A 20,054-nucleotide genomic window follows, 5' to 3' on the forward strand; every position below is an offset into this window, starting at 1 on the left:
GGATGAAGCCATCCCACTGCACTCTCCTGGGGCCCTGAAGCCTTGGGCCAGGAGGGCTGCGTGCCCTGGGCAGGGCCCTCTGCACACTGTGGCACCCCGTCCATCTGTTCACCTGGACCCAGTCACGCCGTAACAGGCCTAACAAGAGCTGGAGGCTGGACCCAGAGGTGGCCCAGCGCGTGGGACGCATTGTGACTCGTTCCTTCTTGGGAGGACTGCTTCCTTTCTTCCTGTCAAGTGACTCAAGCCTCATTGCTCATGAACTCTGTGCTTGCTGGGTCAGTATTTGGGTCACAGCTTGCTCCACCTCTCCTGACAGGCCATGTGGTGGCAGGGAGGACATCTGGAGCCTTGCTCTTCATGAGGTCTGGGCAGTCGTGTTTCCTGTTTCCTGTTGGTGGTTCCTGGGCAGCTGTTCCCAAGTTTCACATCCTTGTCTACAGATTTCTTTTTCATTTCATTTCAAGTGTAATTGTCTACAATATTCTCCAGGAGGAAAATCTGGAAAGAAAACTCTTAGGTAAGTTTTCATTGTTGGTCAATTAACAAATATACTGATTCAGTGTGTTATTTGCTGGATTTGTCCATTTATAGCTCTTCACCTGACATTCTGAACACTAGATTTCTTTTATATGCCTGTATATTCCATTCACACCACATTATCCTTTGTGTTGATGGGGAAGGCAAGCTGTCTTTGAGCCTATAGATCTGTTCCTAAACTAGTCACTGTGTTGGAAAATATGTCAAAGTGGTTATCTATATCTAAGGAAAGAAGATAAGTACTTCCTAAAGTTGCCCTGAGTAAGATCTCAGGAGGCTGAGGCAAGAGGATCACTTGAGCCCAGGAGTTTGAGGCTAGCAGGGGCAATATAGGAAGACCCCACTTTGGAAAAAAAAAAAGAACTTTGTTTGTGGTTGGGGATGTGGCTCGGCAGAGGAGTACTTGTGGGAGGTACTGGGTTTTATCCCAAAACAGAGGCAACAAGAAAAAGTTTTCCTAAAACCCTCTAGGTCACCTGAGTCCCACTTGGGATCACGCAAAGAGTCGTAACTGTCAGGATTTCTCTGATGATATCTTACTCCACCCAGCACACAGTGCCCTGTCCTGGGGTTCCCACCTGGAGCATTGTGCCTGCTCCTAGAGCTCCTGCCTCGAACGGGGGTCCCACCCAGAACATTTGTGTCCCTCCTCTTCCCAGATGAGGGCTTCAACCTGGGCGCTGCTGACATTCTGGGATGGAGCTTTCCTGCTGTGAGCTGATCTGATGCTGTCTCCCCTCTGGAGAAAAGGACCACTTCCCCGCTCTCCCCCCAGATGTGAAAGCCAAAAACATCTCCAGGCATGGACAAACCCCAGGTACTGCCTGGAGGAGGTGGCCATATAGCACACCCTGTCTTTGTGGCCCTGGTTAGCACAGGCTTCTCAGGGCATTTTGTAGAGTGGACTGTTATGGCAGAGTCTGGCCCACCAAGTGGAAGGGTTATCATCATGTTCCACAGTAACATCCATGCCCACAGTGGTGTGGTGGACACCCCAACAGCAGAGATTTGGATCACAGAGCATCCATCATGTCACCAGAGACCTGCCCACTCGGTTACAGGGGCAGCTCAGGAAGGCCAAGCAGACCCTCCAAGGTCAAAAAGCCAGTAGCTCCCGAGGAAACTCAGAGCCCTTTACTGTATTCTTGGATCCAAGCCCCAGGCACTGTTTTGTGGCTCAAACATTTTTAGAAAGATGTGATTTTAGGGGGAAAAAAATGGACACAAGTGTGTTTGCATGTGTAGATATGGTTTCAGGAAGACACAGATTTCTCTGATGAGATTTTACTTTGTGGGAATCTTTAATTTTCTACAGTTAAAGAGGAATTACTCAAGATCCTTATTCAGACGGATGGGCAACTGCAGTGGGGTCTTGCCACGGGGGAGACAGTGGGCTCAACTGGAATGCAGGGCGGGTTAGGGTCGAACCTTACCCAGAGGGAACATCCAGTTTAGGGGTCAACCCCTGCAGGGTGGACTCAACAGGATTCCTGCTGAGGAAGCTTAAGTGGTGAAGATACTGAAGGTGGGGTGAGGAATTCAATCAGATACCAAGGGGGGGAGATTTTTCACTAAGTTGATCCTGCGGGATTCCTGCTGAAACTGGCCCAGGGCTGTTCCTGGAGGGCCTCTAGAATCCCACCTGGAGTCAGTCCAGGGTGAGTCTTTGCCACAGGCAGGTGGAAAGCTGACCTGTTGGACTGGCTTTGCACAGCCTCTGGCTTGCTGCTGGCCTGGGTCTACGGGTGTGAAGTCCGGTCAGGAAGCACTGGGCCATCTCTGGGGCCCGCTGAATGAACTCCTGCTCCTGGATCTGAAATCATGGAAATTCTCTTCTCCCTCTCTCACCCTGAAGTACTTCCTCTGAAAACTCATTTGCTGAGTTCAGCAGAAAGAAATAGGCGGGAGAGGAGAAATCGCACCACCAGCCTGTGAATGTCTTTTTAAAAAGTCTGTCATTCTTAAGGAAACAACCAAATGTTGCAATGAGCATGTTTTGCCTATGTGATCAGGAAAAGAACCTCCTTTAAAAAGTCATGTGAATTGTTTCCACACTACCAGTGCCACAGTATCTCAAGGTCCAGACTTGTCACATGCCACTTGTGGGTGTCCCTCAAGTTCAGCTGCACTCACCTGGACCTCAGCGGACACTGGGGGTGCCTGCTGCAGACCCTGTGATATCTGAACAAGCAAAACAAGGCCAGTGTTTACGGGTCCTGCATAGTAAGCTCATCAGGAATGTCCTTACTGTTGTTCCATGTGTAGGAGGGAGCAGCTGAGGGACAGGTGACCAAGATGGGTGGGTGGAGGCGAGTGACCAGGTGGTAAACATGGGCTTCTCAGGTGATGAGAGAAGGAATAGACTGGACTTCATCCAAAGTCCTCAAGTCTGACTGGAGTGTCCTGGGTTTTACCTACAATCATTAACTGCAGGTCAGGGCTCATCTTTCTAAGCCACAGGTCTGGTGCAGGGCAGTCCAACATCACTCCTTAGAGCGCCCTGAGGATGGGCCGAGGAGTAGGGAAGGCTGCGATGCTGGCCTACAGCCAGCACCCACACACTCAACCAGAGCAACCACCAGAGGTGAAAGAGAATGCCAACTTTTCTCAGCAGGTGCTGGAGACGTGCTCACGCTGCACTCATGATTTAAACTTATTTCATGCCCAGAACAGTCCTGAGGGTGATAAGGCAGGTGTCTTTGACATGTTGCAGGAAAGGGGGAAAAGCAAGTCTCAGCATCCATCCTGTTTTTAATTCGCCTCAGGGGACACTTTTGAAGGATTCTCATCTAACAGGCTTTGGGTGGGGGCCGGCAGGGTGGGTGGAGATTTCTTGTTATAGAAAAGCACCAATTTCATTTGTTCTTTCAACACTTATTGATCATCTGTTAAGTGCCAGGTAGTATTCTAGGTGTGGGGACAGAGGGAGCAAAATTGGGGGCCCACTCTCAGGCTTCACATTTTAGCAGGAAGAAACAGGAAAATCAAATAACTGAAATAACATATAAATAAAACAACCACACAATGTTTTTATTTATAAATAAATAAGACAAACAGAACTGTAGTGTGTCTGATGGTGACAGAGTCATCTAGCTACAAAAGGCCTTAGGGAAGGCTCTGCACCTGGTCACCTGCCCTCCCTGGATAGGTCCAGAAATCCCAAAGCACCTGGCTGGTCTTGCATCCACACTGCAGCACCGACCTCCGGGACCCAGAAGCAAGCAGGTGCCCACGGCAGGCTGTGCTGCCTCAGGTCTGACTCCAGAGCCACCTTCTCTGTGGTAGGTTGGGTTCTCCGGAGTCTGCCAGTCTTTGCTCTAAAGGGTCCCATTCGAGGACACCCAAGGCCAGCCTCCAGGCCCAGTCTCTGGACAGGGGGTGGTGCAGGTAAACTTCTTTTCAGAAGGCCAGCAGGCAGAGGCCCTGGCCAACTCTCAGGAACTTCTGCCACAAGGGCCGGCCTCACTCAGCCTAAGAGAACAGCTCCGCACTTCTCCTGTCACCTGTCTCCCCAGGATGTCCTTGACTCTGGGTAGTTTCTGGGACATGTCGGACAGGTCGTGTGGCTGTGCCTCCACCCCCCTACACCTCTGCACAGGCCCGTCAGCCTCCAGGACCCTCGGAGGCCAGGCGCTCCCCGGGGCAGGGCCTCGCGGGGTCTGCGTGCGTGGGCTCTCCGTGAAGGGGTCTGCGTGGCGGGATCTGGTGGGTCCCGCGGCCCCCGGAGACGCCCCGGCACGGAGACCGGCAGACCTCGCCCTGGACACCTTCCCCCACCCCCTCCAGCGAGCCGCCCGGGCTCCGGCGACCCGCCCAGGACGCGAAAGGCGGCCGCGGGCCGGAACCGCGGAACGCCCGGGGCGGGGCCCGCCGTCGCCACGCCCCCTCGCGGTGCGCGTGCGCGTGCGCCGTTGCGGCAGCGGGCGTGAGCGCGCGACGGTGGCGTCGGTGGCGCGGGCCCGGGGGCGCGCCGTGGGGGCCGCGGCCAGGTGAGCGCCGGCTGGGTCGGGTGCCCCCGCGCGGGGAGCTGCCCGCCGTGCGGGGCGGCGGGGCTCGGGCAGGCCGCCGCTGCGTGGCCGACCCGCTGCCCAGCGCGGAGGGGCGCGGACGGGCCTGCGCCGCGGCGGGGCTGGGACCTGGGCCGGGTCGGCGGGCGGGTCGGCGCGGCGGGAGGGACAGCGAGGGGCGCGCTGGACCAGGTGGCCACGGGGTGGGAGGGACAGCGAGGGGCGCCGTGAGCTGTGTCCTCACGGGGTGGGAGGGACAGCGAGGGGCGCCGTGGGTCGTGTCCTCATGGGATTCGAGGGACAGCGAGGGGAGCTGTGGGCCAGTAGCTCACGGGGTGCGAAGAGACAGCGAGGGGCGCCGGGGGCTGGGTCGCCATGGGGTGGGAGGGACAGCGAGGGGCGCCATGGGTCGTGTCCTCATGGGATTCGAGGGACAGCGAGGGGGGCTGTGGGCCAGTTACTTACGGGGTGCGAAGGGACAGCGAGGGGCGCCGAGGGCTGGGTCACCACCGGGTGGGAGGGCTCTGGACTGGGAGCAGGTCCCAGTAGGAGAGGAGGAGACAGAGTTGGGACTTGGCTGAGTCACCGCGGGGTGCCACCTGAGCCCTGGTAGACTCTCCAGTGACTGGGGACAGGTGGCAGTTGCTGAAGCAGTTTGACTTCACCTCCTGTGTGATCTGCCACCATCCATTTACTGCTTATCTCCTTTCATATTTTGTTTTTTACTTAAACTTTTCAGGAATTGTGAAAAGTTTGAACCTTCCAGAAACAGCACTAGCCTGCTGTCCCTGGCCCCTAGTTGCTATGGAAACAGTGATGAACTGGCTCTCTTCTTCTAAGCCCTTTCTGTTATGAAGATCTCCCTGAGCATTCAGTCTCCTTGAAAAGAGCTAAAACAGCAGGTTCTCTGGGTGGCCTCGGAGAGGTTCACTAGGGAATGTTTTATGGTAGAAACTGGTAAAACCTTGGGGCATTGGGAGCACATCCCTAAGATAGGTCTCTGCAGCCACACACAAGTACCTGGAAGAGGATTAGCAGGGTAAATGTGATAACACATCACTAAAGAAAAGAAACAGGTAGCTTATATACTTTTATCCTTTTTTAAGAAAAGCCCTGGGGGTGGGGGGATGTGTATCTAGAAAAAAGATTGACCCAACAGGTAGCAAAAACTTGCAATAGTGCTTAGAGCCAAGTAGGAGGATTACAAGGTTTTATTTCTGTGTTTTCATGCTTGTTTATATTTTTAAAATTTTGTTAATTTAGCATATATTTCTTTTGATTTGGGGAAAAATATTTTATCCACTGCCCATGTGTGATTCTCAAAATATTAGAAGTATAATTCTCATGCAAATAGCCCATGCCATTGTTATTTAGCTCATTAATAAAGGACCTACCAGAATGACGATGCCAGTTCACAGATAATATGCAGAAGTAGGATTTTTGTAGTGAGTAAATTCGAGGAATACTAAAATATGGTTGCTGGGTTGGTTACAGAATCGGTATCACTGTGTAATGAAACCCAGCCTTTGGGATCATTCTTCATCCTGGGTGGATAGGAAACCTAACTAACCTTATCAGTGTTCTCTAGGTTGACCCCCGATGATGCAGGTTGTGACTGTCTGGTCATGATCAGTGGTAGATAAGTGTGTTTAGTTTTCCTAAAAGTCAAGAGATCCTGAAGGTTTTCTGAAACAGTGATTTGGCTTGGCAAGAAAGTTTTCCTCTTTGACTTCATTTCCAAGTTTTTGATAAACTACTTTTTTTTGGCAGGGGGTGGGGGCGGTTACTGGGGATTGAACTCAGGGGCACATCCCCAGCCCTATTTTGTTTTTTATTTAGAGACAGGGTCTCACTGAGTTGCTTAGTGCCTCACGGTTGCTGAGGCTGGCTTTGAACTCACTATCCTCCTGCCTCAGCCTCCCGAGCTGCTGGGATTACAGGCGTGCACCACCATGACTGGCTTGGATGAACTACCTTAAAGACAAAATGCTGGCATCCTCAATGAGCAGGAGCTGTCTTCAGATTTGGGGCAGGCAGAGATGAAAGGTCCTGTGACCGCTGTATCCCAGCTCCTGGTGACAAGGCTACCTAGTTACATGGCAGCACAGGACTGGCACTCTTATTAATTTGTATTCAAACTTTTTTAAATGCAACATTCACTGAAGTAGAACAACTGAACCTTATCAGAGAATAAGAACAGGGTTGGAGAAATGTTTTCCCAAAGAAAGCAGAGATCTTCAGAGATGGGGCTTTAGGCTGGTCCTGATGTGGCAGCACTTTCAGGCTCCCTTCTCTCCCAGCTCTGCCTCCACCAGTGAGGCCAAAGGGCTGAGAAGAGAAAGGGAGGACTTGGTTGCAGCCCTAGAGGCCACAGTGACGCCAGCTGTGCAGCACACTTTAGGCCTCACTCCTGGCTGATGGGAGTCAGGAGTGCAGGGGGAACAGTGGTGACCCCAGCAGCCTGTTTTGCCTCAGGTGAGAGGGAAGTGGTCAGGCCAGGGAGTAGAAATATGTGCAGAAGGAGAACTAGAGCTTGTCACATAGCCGGCTGTGCTGCCCAACAGAACCTCTCTGGGCTCCCACCTGGTGACTCAGGATGAGTTGCAGCTGTCCTGCTGAGATGCCTCACAGCAGCTTTCAGGGCTCTGCCAGACTCTTGGGAAGGCTGACCAGCTAATCCTGGGACCCTGCAGTGCAGGGGCGGAGGTGGTGGGGACATTGGCCTTCTACCCCCAGGCTCAGGCAGTTGAGTACAACTCAGGCAATTTCTGCCTTCTCAGCTGGAGGATGCTCAATGGCACTGGGAGACCAATGCACAGGCTTGCCCAGGGGCTCTCTGCACACTGCTGTGGGGGCATGCATAACCAGGAGGTCTGAGCACTGAATCAGGTGAGGGAATTGGTGATGCTCTGGTGTTTATGATCTGCTGTTTCCGTGTGTAACTGGCACCTTGCCTGGGCCTTCCCGCAGGGCCTGCTGGGTCTCAACTCTGGCCTGCCTGCTTGATCTGTATGCAGTTCTTCCTTTAGATATGGTCCTGTTTCCAAAAAGGTGCCCAGAATACCTAGGAACCATTTTGTCTCTGCAATTAAAAATTAAATGAACCAGCCAAATGTGCCTGGCACATGGTAGATGCTTCAGCCCTTTACTATTCTGTACTTCTGTATATTTCTTCCTCTCATATTTAGACACTTGGGCTTAATATGGTTAAGAGAAATTTATTTTATTAGCTTCTTTGTGTGTGTGTGTATGTGGTACTGGGAATCAAATTCAGGACCTTCTGTATGCTAGGCAAGCATTCTATCTCTACTTTTAATCTTGAGACAGAGTCTCATTAAATTGCCAGGCTGGCTTTGAACTTGATATCTTCCTGCCTTAGCTTTCTGAGCAGCTGGGATTATGGCTTGTGCCTAGCCCAGCTTATTTTTTAGCTTTTGGTTAGCAAAACCACGATGAGAACTCACTAGACTGGGCTGTTCTTGATCTAGTGCTGGTGTCCTGGGGTCCCTTCCAATCTGACCTACTCAGAACCTTCCTGAAACAGCACGGGTACCCATCACATCACAAGGTGGATGCAGGCAGAACTTTTTGGATTGGGGACCCACCCATGCTAAGCAGAGGCCCCATGAAGCTGGGTAGATTGGCCCAGAGCATGTTGATGCAATCATGGCAGAATGGGAACTGTAGCCCCGATCTCATGACTGACTCATGGAAAAGCACAAGCAGTCATTTTAGGATAAGTATGTTTCAGCAGTTCAGTTTTGTGCAGTGTAACTCTTAGTGGGCTGCAGTTCCGTGTTGAGATTAAGGGTCTGATTAAGGTTTGTCTTCTCCTACAGCTCTGGATTTGGCTTGAAGCAGGTCTGCACCTGTAATGTCAATGGGTCAGAAAGTACAGACCACACCAGGGCCAAGGTCTCTGGTCAGTCTCTTGGTTCATTGTTAAATTTGGAGATGTGTAAGTCCACTGGATTCTTACCATAACACAACCAGAGGCATGAGCCATGAAGTGTTGGTTTGGGACAGAATAGCCTTCTGGCCGTCATCCATCAGAGTCCACATACCCCAAGAAGGTACTAGGGGTGGAACAACATGGAGCATCTGAATTCCAGAAGAGATGTGAATGCTAGTGGTCTTTTCTCCTCCAACCCAAAGAGTTTTGTTCTCACAACATGACCTGTATTAAAGTTGAAAGGACACACATCTCTGGGGTCTTGCCTCTGTCTATATGACCTCCTTCAAATCCAGGAGTTAATAGTTCCAGGGGTTTCTTCTAGCATTTGTGATAAACCCCAGAACTCGCAGTGGGCATGGACTCACGTGAGCTGGGGCTTTTGGTGTCATTTGGGTGTGGCCTAGGATGTTTTTCCAGGAATTGGCATAGACGGCTAGTGTAGTGCTCCTGGTGGCACCAGCCTGCCTGCTCATGGTTGTCATCTGGAGGCCCTCCCAGAGCACTGAGGAACAGCCCCAAGGGGGGATCCTGCTCTTCACTCCTGACCCTGAGGAAGTGCCAGGTCAGACTGCATCCTTGCTGCAGAGGCTCCTATGGGTGGCCGATTTCATGTACCTGTTTATAAACAAAGGGCTGGAGTAGGTAGCTTCACAGGTTCCTTCAGTTTTGTTTTGTCTTGTTTTGTTTTTCCTTGTTAAGAGAAGAAAAAGTTTATTTGGTCTTCATGGTTTCAGAGGTCTCAGTCCATAGACTGCCAACTCCATAGCTCTGGGCCTCAAGTGAATATCAAGGCAAAGGAAAGCCACTGAAGACGTGGCAAACAGCAGACAGAACTTCACTCACCAGGGGAAAAATATAAACCACAAAGACACACCCTAGTGACCCACCTCCAGCCACTCCCCACCTGCCTACAGTCACCCCAGTTAATGCACTGATTCGGTTAAAAACTCTCATTATTCAATCATTTTGCCTCTAAGCTTTCTTGTGTACATGGACTTACACACAAGCATTGGGGGACACCCAGTCTAAATCGACATTCCGTCCTGGTTCCAGCATTACCCAAAAGTCCAAGTCAAAGTCTCTGTTATATCGGATATATAATGGCACAGAGTAATATTTCCATTCCACAAGGGAGAAATAGGGGTTTAGAAAGAAGAAATGGGACCAAAGCAAGACTGAAATCCAATTGGGCAAACAAGTGTAGCTCCATATCCAGCATCTGGGGCACATGGCCTCCTGATGTTCTCTCTAAAGGCTGGTGTGGCTCTGCCTTATGACCTTGCTGGTTGCGGTTTCTCTGTTGGCTTCTTTCTTTTTAATTCCTACAACTTTTGTGGCTTATATCTCACATTACTGGCCTCTCTTGGGGTGGAGGTGTCTCTGCTGCAGCTTTGGCTTCCTTTTCACATCTCCATGTATTGCTCTCTCAGAGGCAACCCACAGGGACTCCAACTCTACTCTTCTTTTCCTGGCCTCTCAGTGGAAGCCTTCATGACCCCTAACCCATCCTGCATTCCTGTAGAACCAGTACCATGTGATTTATGCCAAGGTCTGACACCATCTCAAGCAGTGGCCAAGCCTCCTGGGCAGTGTACTTGGTGAAACAACTTGTTAGGCTCCTCTGTGCAAGCAAAGTGCCCATGGTCTCCTCTCAATGGAATTCTGTTACATTCTTGAGCCTGAGATAGGTATGTTCATCTCCCGAGATGCCATCAAGCCATCTTTCCTATGGTTCTGGGTAAAGCATTTAGCATTTCTTTAGTAGCCCTAATCACTTTACCAACCTTCGACACAGTTTTACTTGGAGTTTTCTGGCCAAACTTCAAGTTTTTGAAATTTTTCTGTTCTGCTCCTGGTCATCACAGTAAACTTGGTTAAAAGCTACCAGCACTCTCCATGCCACTACCTGACTGCTGTGCTGCCTCAAAATTTCCTGTGTCACATTAAGAAGTCTATCACCTTTAAATTTAGGCTCACAGAAAATCTCAGGACATGGGCAAAGTGTAAATGACTTACAAGCCAGAACATAGCACAAATGCCTGCTAGTCCAATTTCCAATAGAGTCCTCTTATGAACCCTCATGAGCCTAGTCTTTACTGTCCATAGTCCTATTTGCATTCTGGTTTTTTGACCTCCCATGAGTGGCTCATTAAGCTCCACTTACAACATTCTAAAGCTTCTCCAGTTTTCACTGCTGAACTTTTCAAAAAATTTTCCCCCACAAACCAGCTCCAAATTCTTCTGAACCAGATGGTCAGGTTGGTCCCAACAGTGACCCCACTCTTTGTACCGATTTCTGTTTCAGCCAGCTTTCTCATTGCTGTGACCAAAAGCCCTGGCAAGAACACTTTTAGAGGAAGAAAAAAATCATTTCACACAGTTTCAGAGGTTTCAGTCCACAGACAGCTGACTCCATAGATTTGGGTCCAAGGTGAGGTAGAATATTATGGCAGAGGAAAGCAGCTCAGGACATCGTGGTCAGGAAGCAGAGTGGTTTCTTCACTTCTGAGAACCCGAGACTGGTTTTCTCCAGTTCCATAAAACAGTCCAATCTTAGGTAAATTTGACCACTTGAGCACAATTTACAGTCTGTGTAGTCACCAGATATTTCAGGAATACCTGCTGTGTATCAGACGTTGCATCAGCCAGCAGAATATACAACAATGGACAGCAGGTATGGGCTGTGCCTCAGAGAGCCTGTCTGGTGGAGGTTGGACTGAGCCATTAGAGTGCATTTTGGGTGTAGGAGTGGAGGAAACAGAAGGTGCTTCAGGAGCTTACAGGGAGGCACTTCCTCTAGACTGGAAGATGTCTGGGACAAATGCCTTTAGTGTCGGCAGCAGAGGGTCTCAGCCCTGCAGAGGCCCAGTCAAGGAGAATGTGATGTTTCAGAGAACTGGAAGGGTCTGGCATGGGGTGAGATGAGGGATGTTGGGAATGGAGTCCAGGGGGTAGGTGGGTCATTCCTGAACTCCTGTAGGTCCTGGGCAGACATACCCCACTGGCTTTGGGAAGCCCCACCAATGCCTTAACCAAGGAAATAACATGAGGAATGGGAACACAGGTTCCTAGAACAAGCTCTTGCTGTTGACAGTGGGACCAGTGAAGTGGTACCTCCCAGCATGGGGGCAGGGAGTTCTTGGGTCTGTTGGAAGTAGAATGTGGGACCTGTACTGTGTGATGTCCAAGTCTTATCAGACTTAGATTAGGATAGGAAATGGTAGTAAAAAAGCAGAAATATAGAAAGTGTACGGAACGAATGGACTTATACTTTTACGTTGCTGCAGAGGACAGTTATTGCTTTATTTTAACTTTTTTTTTGTTTGAAGTACTGGGGGTTGAACCCAGGGCCTCACTTGCTTGGCAAGAGCTCTCGCTGAGCAACACACCACCCCTTTTTATTTTCTTTGGAGGTAAGTTTTCACTAAATTGCCCAGACTGGCTTCAAACTTGCAGTCCTCTTGCCTCTGCCTCCCCCGTGGTTGGGATCAGCGGTATGTACCACCACACCCAGATGATTGTGTTTTTTGAGTAGATAAATACATTGATGTGGTTCAGAGTATCTCCTCTGCCTTCAGCTACTGTTAATAGGAGGAAGTGAATTTTTGAAATGGGACATGTATAGCCTCATACACAGCTTCACAAAACAAACTGGAGCACCAAGACAATGTTCTCTCAGGTTCTGGAAGTAAAGTCTTTAAAACTATTTCATTGTAACCTAGATGTTCTTCCGGTGGACTATGACTCATCTACTTGATGGATGGGCTGCCTTTGTTTGCCTGTGGAATCCGCAGGAAGTGTGCAGCCCAGTGCGATGGGGTTCCAGTGTTCCTACCCGTTCACGTTTATGGTGTGCTGCTCCATCCAGAGTTCATTTTTGCTCACTCTCCTGTACTGCCCAGGGGAGTGATCATGCAGTGTTGTGGTCTTTGTAAGTGCTTAGAGTAGGAGACAGAATCAAAGAAGTATTTCTGAGTGTGTGTTTCTGGGGCAGTGATGCATCCTTTGGCAAAGTCAACATACAGTGCATTCTCTTCTTCAGATCAAAGGCGGATACATGAAGATCCCAGCGCGAGCTGCACTGTCTCCTTCCACAAGTCACAGCTCTGGGCCCAGCAGCCCCCAGCCGTCCTTGGCCCCAGGACTACTCTGGTGTATGGTTTGGGACAATGACTCCTGTGAGTGAAGGGGGCACATCCAACAGCGTTTTTGACCTGGACTATGCTTCCTGGGAGATCCGCTCCACACTGGTGGTCGCAGGCTTTGTCTTCTACTTGGGTGTCTTTGTGGCCTGCCACCAGCTGTCGTCTTCCCTCAACGCCACTTACCGTTCTCTAGGGGCCAGAGAGAAGGTCTTCTGGGACCTGGCAGCCACGCGGGCTGTCTTTGGCGTCCAGAGCACAGCTGCGGGCCTGTGGGCTCTGCTGTGGGACCCTGTGCTTCAAGCTGACAAAGCGCTTGGCCAGCAAAACTGGTGCTGGTTCCACATCACCACAGCCACAGGGTTCTTCTTCTTTGAAAATGTGGCCGTTCACCTGTCCAACATGTTCTTCCGTACCTTTGACTTGTTCCTGGTTGTGCACCACCTCTTTGCCTTTCTTGGATTTCTAGGCTCAGCGATCAATCTCAGAGCTGGCCACTACCTAGCGATGACCACATTGCTGTTGGAGATGAGCACCCCCTTTACCTGCATTTCCTGGATGCTCTTAAAGGTAAGCGTTTCTATGGGAGGTGGTTACTACAGAGGGTGCAGGACAAGGTGCCTTGAACATTTAACCTCTGGCTGAGCACTGTGATCCCATCGGCAGCAGGACCACAGCCCACCCATGCAGGAAGAAGCTCGTGTAGTTGAATTTTATTAACTTCAGTTTTATTATTGATTTCTTGATTTTAAGCTTTTCATATTTATTGCTCCTTAAGATACTTTGCTTTCTTTTTGAAAACATGTTTTTTTTTTCCTTTCAATGCTTAAAAGAATTTTGAAGTAATACCTATGTGTACACATATAACCTCATTGCTTTTTAGTTCTCACTCGCCCTGGCTCAGATGGCCATGCTGATCCCAGGCCGCGTGGTGCCCACAGGGTGTTCACAAGTGGCAGACTTGGCCCCTAGTGTGGAGAATTGCCCAGGTTTTCCCTTTTGTTTAGAAGACGCATATTTTTAATGTGTGTCTTCTGTACATGGTGAGGATTCTCAAAATTATCTTCATGCTAATTCCTTTTTGACAATTTTTTTGGCAAGAATCTTGCAATCTTTTATGATATATTACCTTGTTCACAGAGTATTTTATACAGAACTGGAAATACCACTAGTGTTTAATAATTCAGACATATAGGTCATATTTTGGAGCACTTCTCAATCAGAACACTGTGATAGGTAAGCTTTGTGAAGCGAAATGAATGAGTATAAAAATGTTGTTTCAGCCTTCAGGAGCCAGTGGGTGATGGCATGGCGTGTCACCTAGTTGGTGTGACAGGCATTTGTGCAGCACCAGCTGTGTGCTTCAGGATCTACTGGATGTAGGCCTATTGTGTCATAGGAGAGCCAGCAGCACAACACGCACTTTTGGAGACCCAGCTGTGTGCCCAGTCTTGTGCTGGGACCTGCATTTGCCATGACCCCATTTGGGCGATAGCTGGTTATGTCTTTAGGGGACAGGAATGTTCAGGGTCACGGGCCCTTCTGAGGCATGTGCAGTGAAGATGCATGAGCTGGGTACCACAGTCCGCAGTACCAGGCGTCCCCTGCAGCCACTGGAGACAAACAGTTCCCACCATTAGAAGGCTAATGAGGAGCTGCAGGGATCCCTGAGGGGCGAGGTTTGAGGTTGCATGCGTGTCTGTGGCAGGAGCAATTGGGTGGGCTTCACCAGGGAGGAAGGTGGGAGCCATGATCACACTAAAAGTCACTACACATCCACCCACCCCTGGGTTCTGTGCCAGCCTCGAGAGTGAATATGTAGCAGCTGGTAAGTGTGGTACCATCTTAGGTGAAATTCTGGGGCCTGGGGCTCTATCAGCACCTGCCCATGTTATGTGGAGATTTAGTTTTCTCTGTGAATTCCCTGCCCCTGACTTGGCATGGGTACCAGCATAGGCATCCTGAGGATGAAGGAATATGTGCAAGAGGGGCCTTGGCCAGCTCTCTGCCCACCTATTCCTCTTGCACTGAAAAGCAGGGTCTCAAAAGCAGCCGTGCCATGCAGAGCATGGTATTCTTGGGAATGCTTGCTCACAGATGTATCTTGTCACTGAACTAAGGTCACGATGCTGGGCTTGTGATAATGCATGTGTTTTGAAAATGAATTTACACATATCTTACATTTTTAATTTTTTTTTATTGAAAAATTTTTTAAAAGAGAGAGAAACCTCTTAAGCTCAGGAAATAATGCCCAGAGTTAATAAATAGGACAGCATCAATTTAAAAAACTTCTGTATAACAAAGGAAGCAATTGAGAATGTGAAGAGAGAACCCACAGAATAGGAGAAAAATTTTGCTACCTACTCATCTGGGAGAGGATTAATATCTAGAATATCTAAAGTGCCCAAAAAACTTTACACCCAAAATATCAAATAACTCAAGTAATAAATGGGCAAATGAACTAAATAGATACTTCTCAAAAGAAGAAATACAAAGAACAACAAATACGTGAAAAAATGTTCAACGTCATTAGCAATTAGGGAAATGCAAATCAATATGACCAATATGGAAATCGGTATGGAGGCCCCTCAAAACTGTAGGCATGGAACCACCGTATGATCCAGCTATCCTACTTCTTGGTATTTATCCTGAAGAATTAAAGTCATTGTACTATAGTGACATAGGCATACCCATGTTTATAGCAGCACAATTCACAATAGCCAAACTATGGAACCAGCCTAGGTGGCCATCAGGGGAAGAATGGAAAAAGAAAATGTGGTGTATATACACAACTGTGTTTTATTCAGTCATAAGAAAAATGAAATTATGGCATTTGCAGGAAAATGAGTGGAACTAAAGACCATCACATTAAGTGAAATAAGTCAAACTCAAGGTGAAGGGTCATGTGTTTCCTCTTAACATATGGAGAAAACAAAGGTAGGAGTGTCCCCTAAAGGTCAAAGAGAGGTCCATAGAGGAAAAGGAACAAGGGGTGGGAGGCGAGGAGGGAAGGGGACGTGCTGGAGAGTAATATTGGCCAACTATATTGTCACGTTGTGTGCATGGACGAATGTGTCACAGCAGATCTCACAATAACACACCAAAAAAATGTGGGAGGAAAAACAGGAGAAAGGAAGGGGATGGCAAGGAAGGGAGAGGAAGGCAGACAGACATGGAGGTCTTCCTGTCTGCATTCCTCAGGAAGTCAGGGCTGGGGCTGGCCGGGCTCCCCACATCCTGTCCCTCCAGCTGAGACAGGAGTGGGCTGCACCTCCTGGAGGGCCTGCCTCCCAGCGAGGGGCTTCTGCAGGTGCTTGCTCCTCAGGTGTGGTGGGGCCAGCCCGGGAGCCCTCAGCACCTCGGGGACACTGTCACACTGACACACACTGTCACCACTAGTGAGAGATTGTTGGGGTTGGTGTTGAGGGTGCATTTTGTGCAGGATGGAGACAAGCATTTACTTCTTACCCTCCTCGAGTTAACTGCACACGGCCAGCAGACCCACCCCAGAAATGCACCTCCTGAGTTAATGCAGCTGAGGGTCGGTATGCCTCGGGGGCTCTGCTTTTTTATTGTCCTGTTTCAAATACTAAGTGTTATAAGTAAAGGCTGTGTTTAAAATATCCAACTTCTTTTGAGCTCCTAATAAAGCTCGTGGATTGTTGCAGAGTAGAGCATCCGGATCTTGGAATTTCCCATCTTTGAGTCTGACTTGACAGGACTAAAGGATATAAATCAGAACAAGAGGCTAGCCTGACTTAGGTTGGCCTTGCCAGGCTCACAGGGTGGCTCATGCCTAGGGCTGGGTCTAGATGTGGTTAGAATCTGTAATAAATGAGCCTCAGGACTCAGTCTTTGGGACACGAGCTTCCACACCACAGCCCAGGATGCCAAAGAAGTGAATTGAACCCAAGACACTTAACCAATCACTGAGCCACAGCCCTTTTTCAGTTTTTTTATTTTGAGACAGGTACTCACTATGTTGCCAGGGGTGGCTTTGAACTCATGATCTCCCTGTCTCAGCCTCTGAACCTCTAGGATTACGGCCACGTGCACACACTGGTATGTAAGCACAGGCTGCTCCACATGCAGGTTTCCTGTTCAAAGGTAGTAACTCCATCGTCTAGTGTGAGGAAGAGCAGGTGTGTCTGATCTGCTGCCTTCTCAGGAAGTTATTTCAGGGGCACATTCACAATGTTTGGAATAAAACATAAGTTTTTTGTCTATTTTTCCTGTGTATCACCAAGATAATTCCTTGTGTCTTGACCCCGTCCCCTGGTTTTTGCCAGTGTGGTGTGCACACTTTCAGGCCAGCGTGAGAGCAGCATACCTGTCTTGTTGATTCAGCGACTGCGGAGGTTGAAGGGATGTGGCTCTGAGATTGGCCCTGACTGTCTCTCTCCCTTGCCCTGCATCCAGTGTGGCTGCTCCTGCTGCTGATGTCCTTTTGCAAGTGCAGGACAGTATCCCAGTCCTGGGGAGGAGCTGGTGCCAGGAAGTGCCTTGGTCTGCATCGGGCAGGGCCCTGCCCCTTGTGTTCCTGGTCTGATGGGTCAGGCCCAGTAGTTATGCTGGAACTAGCTTCAGTGGTCACTCAGCATAGTTAATGCAAGTCCATTTTGGCCTGTGTCCAAGGACTCATGACGTTGAAATATTAAGAATTGAACCAGAGCTGGGTGTGGAGGTGCACGCCTGTAATCCCAGCATCTCAGGAGGCTGAGGCAGGAGGATCACAAGTTCAAAGCCAACCTCAGCAACTTAGCAAGGCCCTAAGCAACTCAGCAAGAGCCTGTCTCTAAATAAAATATAAAAATGGCTGGGGATTGGGGATGTGGCTCAGTAGTTACCCCCCTGGGTTCAATCCCTAGTACCAAACAAAGAAAAGTGAACCAGGACCTGCATTTTACCCTGAGCTTCTCTGTTCTAGAAGGTTCTTTTCCTGAGTCAAGGTGCAGGAGTTGATGGCATCTATCTTCTGCTGTTGCTACATAAGCAGAGCTGATTTCCTCAATGTGTGCAAGTTCAAGGTAAAGCAAAGCTTCAGGGAGCAGAAATCAAGAGTGACAAGGCTGGCAGGTGAGGTGCCAGCAGGGCTCACCAGGGCTCAGGCACTCGGGTTCAGAGCCAGGTGCTCTAAGAGTGAAACGCAGGGAGCACGGAGCCCTGGCCAGAAAGCCTGCTGCTGACAGAGGACGAGGTCTCCTTAGGTGTGAGCAGGCTGGCTGGCTGCATGCTGACACTCATTTGTTGGTCCGCAGGCCGGCTGGTCCGAGACGCTGTTCTGGAAGCTCAACCAGTGGCTGATGATCCACATGTTTCACTGCCGCATGGTCCTCACCTACCACATGTGGTGGGTGTGCTTCTGGCACTGGGGACGCCTCGTCAGCAGCCTGTACCTGCCTCATTTCGCACTATTCCTTGTTGGGCTGGCCCTGCTCACACTCATCATTAATCCATATTGGACCCACAAGAAGACCCAGCAGCTTCTCAATCCAGTGGATTGGAACTTTGCACAGCCTGAGACCAAGAGCAGCCGGCCAGAGAGGACCAACGGTCAGGTGCTGCAGAAGAAGCAGCCATAGTGGCCGTAGTTGGGACCAGGTGGGCCACTGTGTCTGGATGTGGCACATGGATGCCTCAGCTCCGAGAACAGTGACTTTTGTAACAAATAAGGTCTTGACTATCTGTGCAGCGCTGAGTGAAACCCTGACTTTCTAGTCACTAGTGTCAATTCTGAAGCAGCCAGAGTGTCACGAGGTCTCCTTCACCTTCCGGAGCAGACCTTTGCCGCTGTGACTTCCTGGACTCCTCTGGGTTGTCCCTGCCGGCAGGCACACTGCGGCTGGGGAGTGCTCCGGCTGCCTTGACTCTTCTTGGTCACAGGTCACATTCTGTGTGTATCGTTCCAAAGACATTTCCCTTTTGTTGGAAAGGATTGGCCTAAGGAAGTCCCAGTGTATGACCTTTTAAAGCTGGTGTGTAATGGTACCACCTAGTGGCAGTGGAGCCGTTGCGGTGGCCCTGGGTAGGAGATGCCACCCAGGATGCCACCTGCCCTGACGGGAGTGCAAGTTATAAAAACTCCCACTTTTTTTTTTTTTTAATCAAGAAAGATTTTTAAATGATTTTTATTGACATTGTATTTCTCAATTGACAGAATAAGGTGAGTGTTCAGCAAGCAGATGTGTCTGGATTTCAGAGCCGTTTTTACTTGATGGTGGCCTGTAGGTACCCAGGCCAGACCCTGAATCCTTGATTGGTATTTGTGGACATCAAGACACGTTATTGAAGACTTGTTCCCTGAGGTGTGTGGTTGACCCTAGTGGCCCTGGGCAGACCTGCAACCAGCTCTTGAGAAGGGGTCTCCAATGTCCCTGGCTTTTACCACGCTGTACCCAGGTAGAATTTGCACACCAACGTAGCAGTGTTGACAGCCTACAAACATTTTATTCCCCATAAGTACATAATTAAAAGTGAAAGTACATTTTTATCAAAGCACCTTTGAATGAGTGCTTGCAGAAAATATGTTTTATTGCTCTTAAAATCATGTGACCCCTGCTTGTTTGCATCATGGAACTCTTGGGATAGTGTATTTTGATGACTGGTGCTTTAACTTTATTCATTGTATTTAGATCAAGATATATGCTTATTTATCTCATCCTACAATTATTTAAGCTATGTCCCTGCTAAGATCCTTAACTAAGAATCCTGTTGCTCCTGATGGCTGCTCTGTTCTGCCCTGTCCCATGGAACCAGCATAAGCTGGTGGTTTTCCACTGGGCAGAAGTTAATAAAGTGACTGATGTTTACAGAACCCGAATGAATGTCAGTTCCCATCTCTTAAAGTGAACTTCCCTCACTGACCAGGACCTGCAACCAGCTCTTGAGAAGGGGTCTCCAATGCACCTGGCTTTTACCACGCTGTGCCCAGGTAGTATCTGCACACCTGGTGATACGTTGTCTGGGAAACAGATGTGACAGTCAAACCTCACGTGCTCGAGAAGCACTTTCAAGCACGGGGCTGCACTGGTGTCTGCTCTTCACTGGGAGTCTGTCCTCCTCGGGGTCCACACTTGACGCCCTCTTTCTTGGTGGATGGGACCGCCAGCCTACCCGCTCAGTGGGGTGTCCTGCACGCGTGGCTCCTTTATGAGTAGGGCTTGTCAGGAGCACAAGGCTTTGGAATGCTGGGACCCAGTAGCCTATGCCTCTGCTGCCCTGTGGATGGTAGCACCCTCCAGGTCGCATGGTGCCTGTCCCCCACCAGTGTGCGAGCAGACCTGACACATGGCGTGGTACTGGCAGTGCTGGCGAGCAGCCTGCTGGTGCGAGCCTGCAGCCCACTCAGTGGCCGCGCTGGCTACCATCAAGACGCATGCCTCCTGCCTCAGGCTTCCTCTGGTGGAGTTG

At 49.7% G+C, this 20,054-nt stretch overlaps 1 protein-coding gene across 2 annotated transcripts; it reads left to right on the forward strand.

Annotated features, from left to right (window-relative positions):
* The first annotated feature begins 431 nt into the window (after nt 1-431).
* On the forward strand, nt 432-19,458 carry Cln8 (CLN8 transmembrane ER and ERGIC protein). 2 transcript variants are annotated; one of them, XM_076853496.2, is made up of 3 exons: nt 432-520; nt 12,545-13,214; nt 17,903-19,458. In XM_076853496.2, exons 2-3 carry the CDS (start codon nt 12,672-12,674, stop codon nt 18,224-18,226), a joined length of 867 nt encoding a protein of 288 aa, XP_076709611.2. In that variant the 5' UTR covers nt 432-520; nt 12,545-12,671; the 3' UTR covers nt 18,227-19,458. The 2 variants fall into 2 exon arrangements, with proteins under 2 accessions (XP_076709611.2, XP_076709610.2); XM_076853495.2 differs by lacking the exon at nt 432-520 and adding an exon at nt 4,443-4,529.
* Nucleotides 19,459-20,054: the final 596 nt, after the last annotated feature.

Source organism: Callospermophilus lateralis, chromosome 4 (assembly GCF_048772815.1).
Source record: "Callospermophilus lateralis isolate mCalLat2 chromosome 4, mCalLat2.hap1, whole genome shotgun sequence".
Taxonomy (NCBI): domain Eukaryota; kingdom Metazoa; phylum Chordata; class Mammalia; order Rodentia; family Sciuridae; genus Callospermophilus; species Callospermophilus lateralis.